This window comes from Mobula birostris, chromosome 13, assembly GCF_030028105.1.
Source record: "Mobula birostris isolate sMobBir1 chromosome 13, sMobBir1.hap1, whole genome shotgun sequence".
NCBI classification, from domain to species: domain Eukaryota; kingdom Metazoa; phylum Chordata; class Chondrichthyes; order Myliobatiformes; family Myliobatidae; genus Mobula; species Mobula birostris.
Genome location: NC_092382.1, coordinates 81,781,207 through 81,794,720, shown reverse-complemented (window position 1 = coordinate 81,794,720; position 13,514 = coordinate 81,781,207). Strand labels below are relative to the sequence as shown.

The window sequence follows — 13,514 nt, the reverse complement described above, 5'->3', positions numbered from 1 at the left end:
AACGAGTAATAAACTCAATGTAGTTAAACCTAGAAAACGTGTTTGTGTCCCCTCTTGCTCCGCACTTATAACAGGGAGTGAGACTCCCATTTTTTAATCAGCACGCAACTTCCCCCTCCATCTCCCCCCCCCCCCCCCACCCCGTGCTCATTTTCAATCAGTGCGTCATTCCCTCCCTGTCGGCCATTTTAACGTGCGTGACTATTTTCAGAGAGTGCATCACTCCCTCCTTCGGTCACACTTCTGGCCATTTGGAATACATGACTTTTAAGAGAAATAAATTCAACAAGTATTTCCGGCGGGGGTCGGTCAACAACCTCTGCTCCTGAAATGAAACGCGCTGTTAACCGTGGGCGAGGGGGTTTCTTGTGATAATAGTTGTTCGGATGGAAATGCGATAATCTCTCTAAGTTTTTTTTTCCCCCCAGTTAGTGGAAATATATAGTCGAATGTGTTTGGTTTAATTTCAGCAGAAATGCGTCTCTCTGTACCTGAACAGCAGAAGGACGTTTGAGCTGGAACTATACCTATGCAGGACAGTCCTGTTTACACACGGGGCCGAGCTCAGATCCTCTCGGGACCTGGGATGGATCAAATTCGCAGCCTGGGATTCGCTGGGTTAAACAGAGAAACTCCGCCCCACTGGTAGCGATGCAAACAAAAGAAGAGCACTACACGGAAATCCAGACAAAAAGGTTAACGCAGCCTGTTTGATTTTTTTCCTCTTTAGGGTTGCTACATTGATCCCACTCCCGTCTCCTCCCGCTATCAGATCCGTCCTGAGCCGGTGAGAGTTAGTGTGACCCGGACTGCGGCAGTCCCGCTCTACCCTGGCTCACCCGGCCCTGTCCATCTGTAATGACCGACGGACTCGGGAGCAGCAGCTCAGACTCAACTCTCCGTACAGGGTGAGCCCACCGGTGCAGGACCATTGTCGGTCACCCGGGAAGTCAGTCTGTGATTTCCCGGGACCACACTGAACGCTGTTCTGTTACGACATCAGAGGTAAGTGTTGTCTATGATTCTGGATAATTATTCAGCGTTTACACCACGGCTCGGCTTTGCTCGGGATCGGGAGTGAATTTAGTGCGAGAAGGGAGTCCTGGCATGTTCATATTGAAGAGCCAATTATTGTCCAAATGGATTAAGAGAAACGATGTCGTTACCTTGAACCAGAAATACTCTCCAGGGCGGTTTCTACTGAGTGAGAGCTGAAGGCTTCTTTTACCCCGATAGTAACATGCGAAATATCCCACAGGGCTGTGATCCGTAACCGGTCTGTGTCTCATTAAAACGCAAGTACTCAGAATAACAGGTCGAAACCCGGTTATATTACGAAACGTCGCTTATGGGAATGCTTTGGTTTGATTTGTTTGAAGGAAGCTTGAAAATTATTTTGAGCACATCTATAGATGATAGGAGCCTGAGATAAAAACAAAATGCTGGAAACTCGCAGCAAACAGGGGAGCGAAGTAACTGGTAACTTTGCGGGTTCGAGACCCCGGGTAATGTCCTTACATCGCTTCACTGGTTCTATCGCTCTTCCCTGTAGCAGAAAGTGTTAATTACAATATTAAACTTCCTTCACGCATGAATGACGGTGTTTTGTCGAACGGTTTCGATTTGATTTCAGCAGAAAGGCCGCTCCCTGTTCTGAGGAATGTGCACGGACAGGACAGGCAGCTGCTTGCTCGCAGACCCTGAGCACCGAGTCTCACAGAACAACAACCCCCACCTTCCAAATCAGTCAATCATCTGCCCTCTTGCCCTTTCCATTCCACTCCTGATGAAGGGATTCTGTCCGCAACGTCGACTGTTTACACTAATCCGTAGAGCTGCCTGACCTGAGCTCCTCCAGCATTGTGTGTTGCCATGGTTATGGGTTTTCCGTGTGGGGCGGTGGGCGGGGCTATTTGTAACAAAATGATACACAGTATCCGCACTATCAGAGTATTCTTGGGGAATTAAGGTGAGAATATTTCAGCTTCTGATATTTATTTCGGAACTTTATTTCCCAACAACCAGTTGTCTGTGCATTGGTTCAGCCATCAAGGAGATATTTGCTCTGTTTTCAGCCACTTCTGGCTGTGGTGCCTCTTGTGATCCTACTGTTTCCACAGGTTAAGTTAAGATTAAGAATAGCTCTACAACAATGGCCAACTGTTCCAAGGCAAGGGTGCGAGATCTGTGTAGCAAACACCTGTTCCATTTTCAAAATTTCTTATTTCAGATGAATACATCTACAAAAAGGGTGTTATTTTGCATATCAATGCACACTGTATATACAGTATAATGTATATATGTACAGTATGTATATGTATAGTAATATCGTATATACAGCATATAAAGTATATATGTGGTCCATATATGGCAATGCATATACAGTACTTGAAATGGTATTCACCACCCACCAAAAAAAAAATCTTTATTCACATAAATGAGTATTGCAACCAGGGATTTTAATCAATTTAGCTGAAGTTTTGTTGTTTTTTTTTTCTGTGAACCCCATCCTCTTTCTCTGCCACAGCAGAACCCAAATCCATGGGAGAATTGTAAAGCATGAAAAATAAATAAAGCGGTAATATTAGCCGTTCAAATGTATTCATTCAGTCCTTCAGTACTTCACGTACTTGCTGTTCTTCAGTACTTGGGTGAAACACCTCTTGCAGCTATTATGGATAGTAATATTTTGGGACAGTCTCTATTAGTTTTCCACAACATGATGGAGTGAGATTTCTTTATTCCTCCTTGCAAAATTGCTCAAGCTGTGCCAGGTTAGTTGGGGAGCGGCGGTGGACAGCAGTTTTGATTTTGCTAGAGATGTTCGATAGGGTTAAGATCAGATCGCTGATAGGGCTACTCAGAGTCATCAATTTTCTACATTTGAAGCTACTTCATGTTTGCTCCCGCAGTGTGCTTTGGGTCGTTGTTCTGCTTAAAAATGATCTTCCTCCCCACTTTCAGATTTCTGGCTGTGTCGAGGGTATTTGTTTGCTAATGTTTTATACAAAATCTCTGTATTTAGCAGCTTTCATCCTCACATCAAACCATACCAGATGGTAAGTCGTGCTGATGAAAAGCATCCCTGTAGTATGATGTCACATTCACCATTCTTTATAGTAAGGATGGTGCTCACTGGCTGATGCACAGCATTACACTTACATACACACACTGCTTAGTGTTGAGGCCAACATTTCCAGTTTAGACATACGCAATCTTTGCAGTATCCCCTAAGTGACGCTGCACAATGTCATATGGGCGAGGATATGCCTTTTTTAAGAAGTCAAATCCATTCAGTAGAGGCATTGAATAACAGAGCAGAGCACTTACTTGGGGCATATCTTAAAGAGTAACACTGAGAAAATAATAAATATTTCCTTTGTTTATTTGGACAGGACACTGTTGCAGAAAGTTAATATTGGACCACTGGAAAATGATGCTGGTGAGGTAGTAATGGAGGACAAATAAATGGCAGATGAACTTAATGGTTACTTTGCATCTGCCTTTACTGCTGACAACACTAGCAGTGTGTCAGAGGTCTGAGAGCATCATGGGGCAGGAAGTAGTGCCATTGCTATTACAAATTTAAAAAAAAAAAAAATAAATAAAATAAAATAAATCTCGGCAAGCTTAAAGATCTTAAGTTGTATAAGTCACTTGGACCAGATAGATACATTCCAGAGTCCTGAGAGAGGTTGCAGAAGAGATGACGGATGCCATTAGTCATGATCTTTCAAGAATCACTTGATTACAACATGGTCCCAGAGGACTGGAAGATTGTAAATGTCAATCCTATTTAAGAAAGGAGGAAGGCAAAAGAAAGAAAATTATAGGCCAGTTAGAGCTGATAGTGCAGGTACAACAGATTAGAGATAAAGGTGGGAAGATGTGCCTGGAGGCTGTGGAAGTGAGCGAGGTCCTCAATGAATACTTCTTTTTGGTATTCACCAATGAGAGGGAACTTGATGATGGTGAGGACAATATGAGTGAGGTTGATGTTCTGGAGCATGTTGATATTAAGGAAGAGGAGCTGTTGGAGTTGTTAAAATACATTAGGATGGATAAGTCCCCGGGGCCTGATGGAATATTCCCCAGGCTGCTCCATGAGGCGACGGAAGAGATTGCCGAGCCTCTGGCTAGGATCTTTATGTCCTCGTTGTCCACGGGAATGGTACCAGAGGATTGGAGGGAGGCGAATGTTGTTCCCTTGTTCAGAAAAGGTAGTAGGGATAGTCCGGGTAATTATAGACCAGTAAACCTTACGTCTGTGGTGGGAAATCTGTTGGAAAAGATTCTTGGGGATAGGATCTATAGGCATTTAGAGAATCATGGTCTGATCAGGGACAGTCAGCATGGCTTTGTGAAGGGAAGATCGTGTCTAACAAGCCTGATAGAGTTCTTTGAGGAGGTGACCAGACATATACATGAGGGTGGTGCCGTGGATGTGATCTACATGGATTTTAGCGAGGCATTTAAAACGGTTCCACACGGTAGGCTTATTTGGAAAATTAGAAGGCATGGGATCCAGGGAAGTTTGGCCAGGTGGATTCAGAATTGGCTTGTCTGCAGAAAGCAGAGGGTGGTGGTGGACGGAGTACATTTGGACTGGAGGGTTGAGACTAGTGGTGGCTAAAAAGGATTGGTTCTGGGACCTCTACTTTTTGTGATTTTTATTAACGACCTGGATGTCGGGGTAGAAGGGTGGATTGGCACGATGGGCTGAATGGCCTAATTCTACACCTATGTCTTAAGATCTTATGGTTTAAATATTTCTATGAGCTTCAGTGATGTGTTGTGTTGCTCCTTAACCTGCATTTTCATTTTGAAGGCAGCAAAACAACTGAAATGGGAAGTATATTCACTAAAACTCAGCCTGAAAACTTACCGCAAGGGGAAGTTGATGATGCCACAAAATTGAAACCCCCTGGAAGCTTTGAACATGGAGCAGGTTAGTAGACTTCAAATTGTTTAAAATTAAGCATCTGGTAGTCACTCAAGTATTACTTATGAACTCATAATGTAGCCCCCTGGTAAGCTTCAGGCTCGCTCAGCTCGCTTTCCTCTAGAGGAAGCAGCCTTCGGCCCTGCCAAATGGGTAGTCAAGTTTGTGTGGATGCTGTGTGATGCAGCCCACCCCTCCAAATAACAGACAATGCACCATATGCGATTAAATTATTATAATTTATAGCTATTACTAGAACTATGTAATTAATAGAGATAAAATATAAAAGGAAAGTAAAAGGTGCCAAACTTATCAAAGTTCAACCACTTCGTGCACAACAGTAACGGAGTCCTCTTTCCACCATTCAATCACCTCTGACCACCTCGATCCGCCACCTGGGACCAACCACGGTGGTCGACCAGACACTCCACACAAGTCTATCTTCGTCTCCTCTCCTTGGCAAAGACCCTGGACCTTGGACTTCGGCTGGGGGTCCGTCTCGTCGGCCAGCTCACAGCATTGCGTCCACTGTCTCGGTCCCCATCTCACCTTCTCCGCCAGAGCCCACACATCACAATAGCTTACAGACACACAAGAAAGAATAACATCTATGGCAGTTGGTTAGCAACTGAATACAACTCTTTATAACCCAAACTGCTAGAGAACTTTCTCAGCAGTTAAATAACAAAGAAGCCATTTTGATTAGCCTAAGCGGTAACATAAAAGAAGAAACCCCTTACAATAATAATTCTGAAATTGGGGAATGCACAACAGACCGTGAAATCATATTCCTCGAAGGGCAGGCATGATTCAGTACTCTGTGGGACCTTTTTAGAAATTATAGCTGTTGAAATAGATGAGTGGGAGCCGGTGGACATAGCATAGAATTTATTTCTTCCTCCCTTCGTTTACGGCATGTCCCAACAAGTGCGTGCCGCAAATTATACGCTAGTGACTAATTAAACTACTAGCCCAAACATCTTTATAATGTTGGAGCAAACCGGAAACATGTGGTCACGGAGAGAAACGTATAAAGTCTTTAGACAACAGCAGCAGTTGAACGCAGGTCACTGTGGCTGTAAAGCATTCTGCTAACTACTATGTCACCATACCACCCTAAACTAAATTCCTAACCAATTCACCTTAACTTCCAACTCAAGTCTTCAAATCCTGGCAACATCATTGTAACTTTTCTGTGCACCCTTTCAATCATGTTGATTTCTTCTCTGTCGTTAGGTGACCAGAACAACACACTCTGATCCAGATTAGGCCTCACCAATTTCTTCATACACTTCAACATATTTATCCTTCCAAAGTACACATTTGTCTGCATTAAAACCCATGCCACTTTACAGTCCCTTTCCTGGTAAATCCCTCCTGCACCATGTCCAGATCAGTTGCATCCTCCGAAAAGGGAGGTAGGTTGAATGTCAGGTCCCGGGATTATGGTAGCACATGGCTGGGTAGGGTCTGCGTCCAGAAGGATGGGGCAATATGTGAAACGGTGAAGGCAGGGTGCCTGGAATGAAACATCGTAAGACCCTGTGAGCATGTGCTGTCTACCAACGAGACGTTATGCGACCCATGTAGGATAGTGTCCTAGAAGATGGGATTATCAAACTAGACTCGGAAAGGCTAATGGAAGGTGGGTGAAAGGGGCCGTGAGATGGGGGCAGACCTCTCTCAGCGTGCCACCCCGGGGAGATGCTGGTAGAGCAGCCTGTTTCTCAGGCAAATGAAATCTCTCGAAATACAAGCTGCTACCGGTGAATTTGCAGAATACCTGCTGGTGGCCGATTTGAGAATAGGAATAAGAGTGAGCAGAGTACATGGGTACATGGTCCACAACTTGAAATCCATAGACTCCTCGGTTAATGTTAGGGGCTCATTATATAATAAAGGTTGTGAACAGACCGTTTACAGTAATGGAGAATTTTCTTTCGAGAGGACTTGAAAAAGAAATTTTCAGGAAGAGGTTTGCTGGAGAAAGGAAAAACAGAGGGGTTGGAATGTTAGCTGTTAGTTTCAAATTTCCAGTTTAATTATCGGCAATGATTAATTTGCCCCAGATGCACATTTTCCTCAGAAATGTGGGCTTCCCGTATCTTAAATAAAGATGCACAAATGTCCACGTCGACTGAGATTATACCTGGCCATTGTGGGACCAGAGTTAATCTAAACTTATTTCCGTGTAAAAAAGAAAAATATACCAGAAAAATCACAAGAAGGAAAAAAAAATCTGTATTTGCACTGTTCTTCCTTGCAGGTAACTGCAAACCTTAAAATGAACATTCATGTCCCACCATGACAAGCTTTCACACATTTTTCGGAGAACCAAGGAAGCGACAGAAAGCTGATGGATGGGGACCCCCGGCAATTTAACACATCATGCAATGTCTTAAAAGCACAGCCTCTTGAAAATGGTCTCTGGACCCTGTCTCTCACAGACATAAATGCAGACTCACACTCTCTTCTCTCAAATAAACTCAGTGTTGCCATATTTTACACATTTGAAGCATGCAAGATATTCACAATTTAAACCATGTCAGAGACCTCTTGTTCCTAAGGGTTAAACAGTTTCAGTTACAATTCGAGAACATTGAAAAAACTCCGAGACTTTAAAACAAATAAATATTCGAAGTTATTCACCATGCAAAAGAAAATAACATTAGACAAGTTTAAATCGTGAAATCCCAACAGTAACTAAATTACCAACATACTTGGACCTTTCTGTAAATCCAATCTCATTAATTGCCTCCAGAGTATTACTAAAGTTAAAATATAACTCCTGTACTTCCATCTCCTATGCTGTAATCATTCTCCTGAATACCCATATCTCAGTTTGTGTACGGTCACTGGGATCATGCAGTCTCACCCCTTTCAAGATTCAAAGTTGCTATCAGACACAAATGTATACGTTGCGACAGCCAACTTGGGAAGAGTAGAAGGACCGAGTTGAGTACGTGGGTAAGGGTCCCAACTGGGAGTCCATAGATGCCTCGGTTAATGTTAGTGGTCCATTGCATAATAAAGGTTCTGAACCCCTCATTTAGTGCAATCGGGAAGATGTTTCGAGAGGACTTGAAGAAATCCTCAGGCAGAGGGTTTTTGGAATCAGGAACGCCAGAGGGGATGAAGTGTGTGGGTTGTTATGAACACCACATTTGAGAAACAAGTACATGGGCGGCAGGGCCTAATGGAATACTTGGTAGGGCTCAGAAAACCTGTGTCAACCAACTGTTCAAGTTTATTTTCAATTTCTCATTGCTACATTTGCAAGTTTCCACCTGTTTCAAGTGCACAAGAAAAGCAGGATAAGATGTCTTAACGACTATCATCCTTGAGCGCTCATATCTATGGTGTGGGAATTATTTTAGAGGTCAGTTATGGCTGGAATCAATTCCCACTTCAGCAAGAACCTGGATCCTCTGTAATTGGCCAATCTCCACAATAGGCCTACAGTGGATATGATCAAATTGCATCTCCACGTGGCCAAGGATCATCTCGACAATACAAATACCTATGCCAGGATTCTGTTATTTAACTACAACTCAGCATTTAACACTATCATTCCTACAATTCTGATCGAAAACGTCGAGAACCTAGGCATTTGTATCTCTCTCTGCAACTGTACTCTCAATTTCCAAACCGGAAAACCAAAATCTGTGCGGATTTGAAATGCAGTGCCTATGAAATATTCACTCCCCTCACCTTGGAAGTTTTCATGTTTTATTGTTTTACAATGGATTTAATTTGGCTTTTTTTGACACTGATCAACATGAAAATGACTTTCTCGTGAAAGCCAAAACAGATCTCCACAAAGTAATCTGTATTAATTAGAAATATAAAGCACAAAATAATTGATTGCATGGGTGTTCATCCCCTGTAATAGGACACACCAAATCATCACTCGTGCAGCCAATTGATTTTAGAAGTCACACAGTCAAAGTATTTCAATTGCTTGTAGTAAAACTACACCTGTATATAGAAGGTCCAACTGCTGGTGAGTCCGTATCTTGGCAAAAACTACACCGTGAAGACAAATAAATACAACAAGGATCTCCGGGAAAAGTTGGTAGAAAAGCACAAGTCAGAAGATGGATACGAGGACTTTTCCAGGTCACTGAATATCCCCTGGAGTACAGTTAAGTCAATTGTCAAGAAATGGAAAGAATATGGCACAGCTGTAAATCTGCCTAGAACAGGCTGTCCTCAATAACAGTGACTGTGCAAGAAGTGAATCACTGAGGTGGGGGGGGGCACCAATGGTCCTATGATAACTCTGGAGGAGTTACTAGCTTCAGTGGCTGAGATGGGAGGGACAGCGCATACAACAACTATTTCCTGGGTGCTTTACCAGTCACAGCTTTATGGGAGAGTGGCAAAGTGAACGTTGCTGTTGAAAGAAACTGGCATGAAATCTTGGCTACAGTTTGCCAGAAGGCGCGTGGGGTAGGAGACACTGAAGTCAGCTGGAAGAAGGTTCTATGGTCTGGTGAAAAGAAAATTGAACTTTCTGGCCATCAGACTAAATCTTGTGTTTGGCGCACACCGCACATCATCAAAAACAGTCCATCCCTACCGTGATGCATGGTGGTGAGTTAATCATGCTATAGGGATGCTTTACTACATCAGATCCTGGAAAGCTTGTGAAGATAGAGGTTACAATGAATGCAGCAAAATACAGGGTAATCCTGGATGAAAACCTGATGCAGTCTGCAAGAGTACTGCGACCTGGGAGAAGATTTGTTTTCCAGCAAGAAAATGACTCAAAGCATAAAGCTAAAATTGCTCAGAAGTTGTTCAAAAACAACGTTAATGCCCTGAAGTGCCCAAGTCAGAGTGTGGACCTCACTGCAATTGAGAATCTGCGGTTCGACTTGAAAAGAGCTGTTCACTCATGGACCCCATAAAATCTGACAGAGTTTCAGCAGTAACGTAAAGAATAATGTGGAAAAATTTCAGTGTTCAGATGTGCAAAGCTGATAGAGACTGATCCATGCAGATTCAAGGCTGTAATTACTGTGAAAGGTGCATCTACTAAATACTTCTTGAAAGGGTGAGTAATTATGCAATCAATTGTTTTGTGATTAATAATTGTAATACGTTTGTATCTTTAGACCATTTCTTTAGAAATGTGTTTCACTGTGTCACGAAATAGTCTCTTCAGTTGATTAGTGTCAAAAAGCCAAAATAGATCCATTGTAATTCAATGTTGTAAAGCAAGAAAGCATGAAAACTTCAAAGAGAGATGAATGCATTCTAAAGGCGGTGTAACATCTCCACCTCACTGACAATCAACATTGGTGCACCACAGGGGTGTGGCCTTAACCATTGCTCTACGCTCTCTGCATCCATGACTGTGTGGCTAGGCACATCTGAAATGCCATCTTTAAATTTGCTGATGATATCATCATTGTTGTCAGAATTTCAGATGGAGATGAGGGGCCATTCAGGAGCGAGATGTATCAGCCGGTGTCACAGCTTTCCATGAACAATTTTTCACTGAATTTCAGTAAGACCAAATAACTCACTCTGGACTTCAGAAGGGGTAAAACGAGGGAAGACACACAAGTCCTCGTAGAGGAATCAGAAGTGGAGAGAGTGAGAAATTTCAAGTTCCTGGTTGTCACTATGTCTGAGGGTCTCACCTGGACCCAACATATCAATGCAGCCATTAAGAAGGCAAGACAGTGGCTATATTTCATCAAGAGTTTGAAGAGGTGGGGTAGTGGGACTAAATAGAAGAATGAGCTCATGATAAAATAGTGGAGCAGACTCGAAGGGCCGAATGGTCAACTTCTGCTCCTTTGTCTTTTGGTCTTATTGTCTTATGGAGATTTGGTATGTCACTAAAAGCATTCTAACCGATTGCATCACTGTCTGGCATAGCGGAGGTTGTTACTACACAGGATCAAGGGTAGCTGCAGAGAGTTGTAAAATTATTCAGCACCATGGTGGGTACGAGCTTTCATAGTATCGGGGACATTTTCAAGGAGAAGTGCTTCAAAGAGATGGCGTCCATCATTCAGGGCTTCCAGTACCATCAGAAAGGAGGAACAGAAGCCTGATTCAACAATAGCTTCCCACCCTCTGCCATCTGATTTCTGAATGGATACTGAACCCATGATCACTACTTCACTACTTCCTTTAAAATTTCTTTATTGCACTACCTATTTAATTGAACTATTTCATATATATATATATATATATATATATATATATATATATATATATATATATATATATATATATATATATATATATATATATATATATGTATGTTTATTTCAGAGAGCCCGAAAGTTGAAAACGCCATCCCCACCATGGCTGAAGATGTGAATATGAATAGGGATCCAGCGAACTCCAAAGAGGGAAAGGACACAGGTGCGTTTATAAGGTCCTGCATGGGAGTTCAGTCAAGAAGGTTCACTCACTTGGCTTTCAGAATGTGATAATTAATTCGATTAGACATTGGAGCTGTGGCAGAAGCCATAGGGTGGTAGTAGATAATTGGCTCTTGCACTGGGGGCCGGTACCTAATTCAAAGTTGCTGGTGAACGCAGCAGTCCAGGCAGCATCTCTAGGAAGAGGTACAGTCGACTTTTCAGGCCGAGACCCCTGAAACGTCGACTGTACCTCTTCCTAGAGATGCTGCCTAGACTGCTGCATTCACCAGCAACTTTGATGTGTGTTGCTTGAATTTCCAGCATCTGCAGAATTCCTGTTGTTTGCTGCAAGGACTGGTCCAGGGTCTGTTGTTGATTGCATCTATATAAACGATCTGGATGATGATGCGATAAAGTGGATTAAAAACTTGCAGATGACACTGTGGTAGGTGGTACATAGGCAGGGTAATAGGCCGTCAAATTTTCCAGCAGGATCTGGACCCGATGAAATTTGGCTGAATATCGCAGATGGAATTTCATGCAGAGATGTGTGAGGTGTTGCATTTTGCGAGGACAAGTCAGAGTAGGATTACACAGCGAATGTTCGGGGAACTGAAGAATGCTATTGAACAGAGGGATCTGAGAATACAGATACACAGAACCTTGTAAGTGGTATCACAGGTAGATAAGGTCGTCAAGAAAGCTTTTGGCACATCGGCCTTCAGAAATCAAAGTACTGTGTTACAGGAGTTCAGATGTTAAGTTGAAGTTCTCTTAATTGAGGACTAATTTGCAGTACTGCGTGCAATTCTCGTCACCTACCCACAGGAAATACATCAACAAGATTAAAAGAGGGCAGAAAAAATGCAAAGGTATGGCCGGGATGTGAGGACCCGATTTGTCAGGAAAGATTGAATAGATTCGGGTTTTATTCTGCAGAGTGAAAGAATGCCAGGAGATTAGATAGGGCTATAGAAGATACTGAGGAGTGTAGACTGGAATTAGTTCATGAATTAACGATTGATGGTGAAATGTTTAAAGGGAAGAAAAAGAGGATCAACTTCACTCAGAGGTTGGTGTGAATATAGTCTTTATTTCCTAGAGTACAGGAGAATGAAAGGAGATTTGATAGAGCTATATAAAATTGCGCCTACACTGGAAGAAGAGATGATGATTTAAGGATGAATGGTAAAATGTTTAAGAGGAACAACAAGGAGATTATCTTCACTCAGACTTTGGCGAGAGTGTGGAACACGGTGCCTGCGGAAGTGGTGGTGGCCGGTACGATTTCAACTTTTAAGAAAATATAGGTACATGAATGGGAAGGACATGGAGGGCTATGTTCTGATTGCAGGTCGATGGGACTAGACAGATTAATATTTCGGCCGAAGAGTCTGTTTCTGTTCTGTGGTGTTCAATGATTCTAAGAAATGCCTGGCGAGGGAATAGATTCACTGAAGACTCTGGTGTTCATTAACGTAGTGACTGGGAAGAGAGATTTCCTGACAAATCAACCCAGCAACAAGAGTTCACCCAGTCTGGAGTGATGGTGATGTGCAGTCCAGACAGTGCTAAAGGAGAAGAAGTCCAGTCTGCCATGTCTGAGATTTTGCACGGCAACGTTCCTGTTTAGGAATACCACACCTTTATTCTTTATTCCCTTACTCTGCCATGTTGAAAACAATGGAAATCTGGGACATCAAATGTCACTAATGGCTGCAGATTCATAATTCCACATGATGATCCATGCTCTGAGCTTATCCACCTTACGAGCAGTATTCCATAGACCATAGAACATAGAATAGTACATCTCAGTACAGGTCCTTCGGCCCACAATGTTGTGCTGACCCTTAAACCCTGCCTCCCATATAACCCCCACTTTAAATTCCTCCATGTACCTGTCTAGTAGTCTCCTAACGTTCACTAGTACATCTGCCTCCACCACTGACTCCTCGCATTCCACTCACCAACCACACTCTGAGTAAAATATCTTCCTCTAATATCCAGCTTGAACTTCCCAGCTTAAAACCATCTCATCTTGTACTGAGCAGTGCTGCCCTGGAGAAGATGCGCTGGCTATCCACTCGATTACTCCTCTTATTATCTTGTACACCTCTATCATGTCTCCTCTCATCCTCCTTCTCTCCAAAGAGTAAAGCCCTAGCTTCCTTAATCTCTGATTA

The 13,514-nt window shown here is 42.8% G+C and overlaps 1 protein-coding gene across 3 annotated transcripts in view; it reads left to right on the top strand.

Annotated features, from left to right (window-relative positions):
• Positions 1-439: 439 nt before the first annotated feature.
• The window catches only part of LOC140207049 (NACHT, LRR and PYD domains-containing protein 3-like), a 36,366-nt gene continuing 23,291 nt past the window's right edge, over positions 440-13,514 (top strand). For 2 of the 3 annotated variants that reach the window (XM_072275372.1, XM_072275370.1), the window contains exons 1-3: positions 440-1,005; positions 4,829-4,948; positions 11,237-11,329. In XM_072275372.1, the coding sequence (XP_072131473.1) occupies positions 4,846-4,948; positions 11,237-11,329 (196 nt within the window). In that variant the 5' untranslated portion in view covers positions 440-1,005; positions 4,829-4,845. The remainder of the gene's footprint in view (positions 1,006-4,828; positions 4,949-11,236; positions 11,330-13,514) is intronic. The other variant, XM_072275371.1, reaches the window with a different exon arrangement.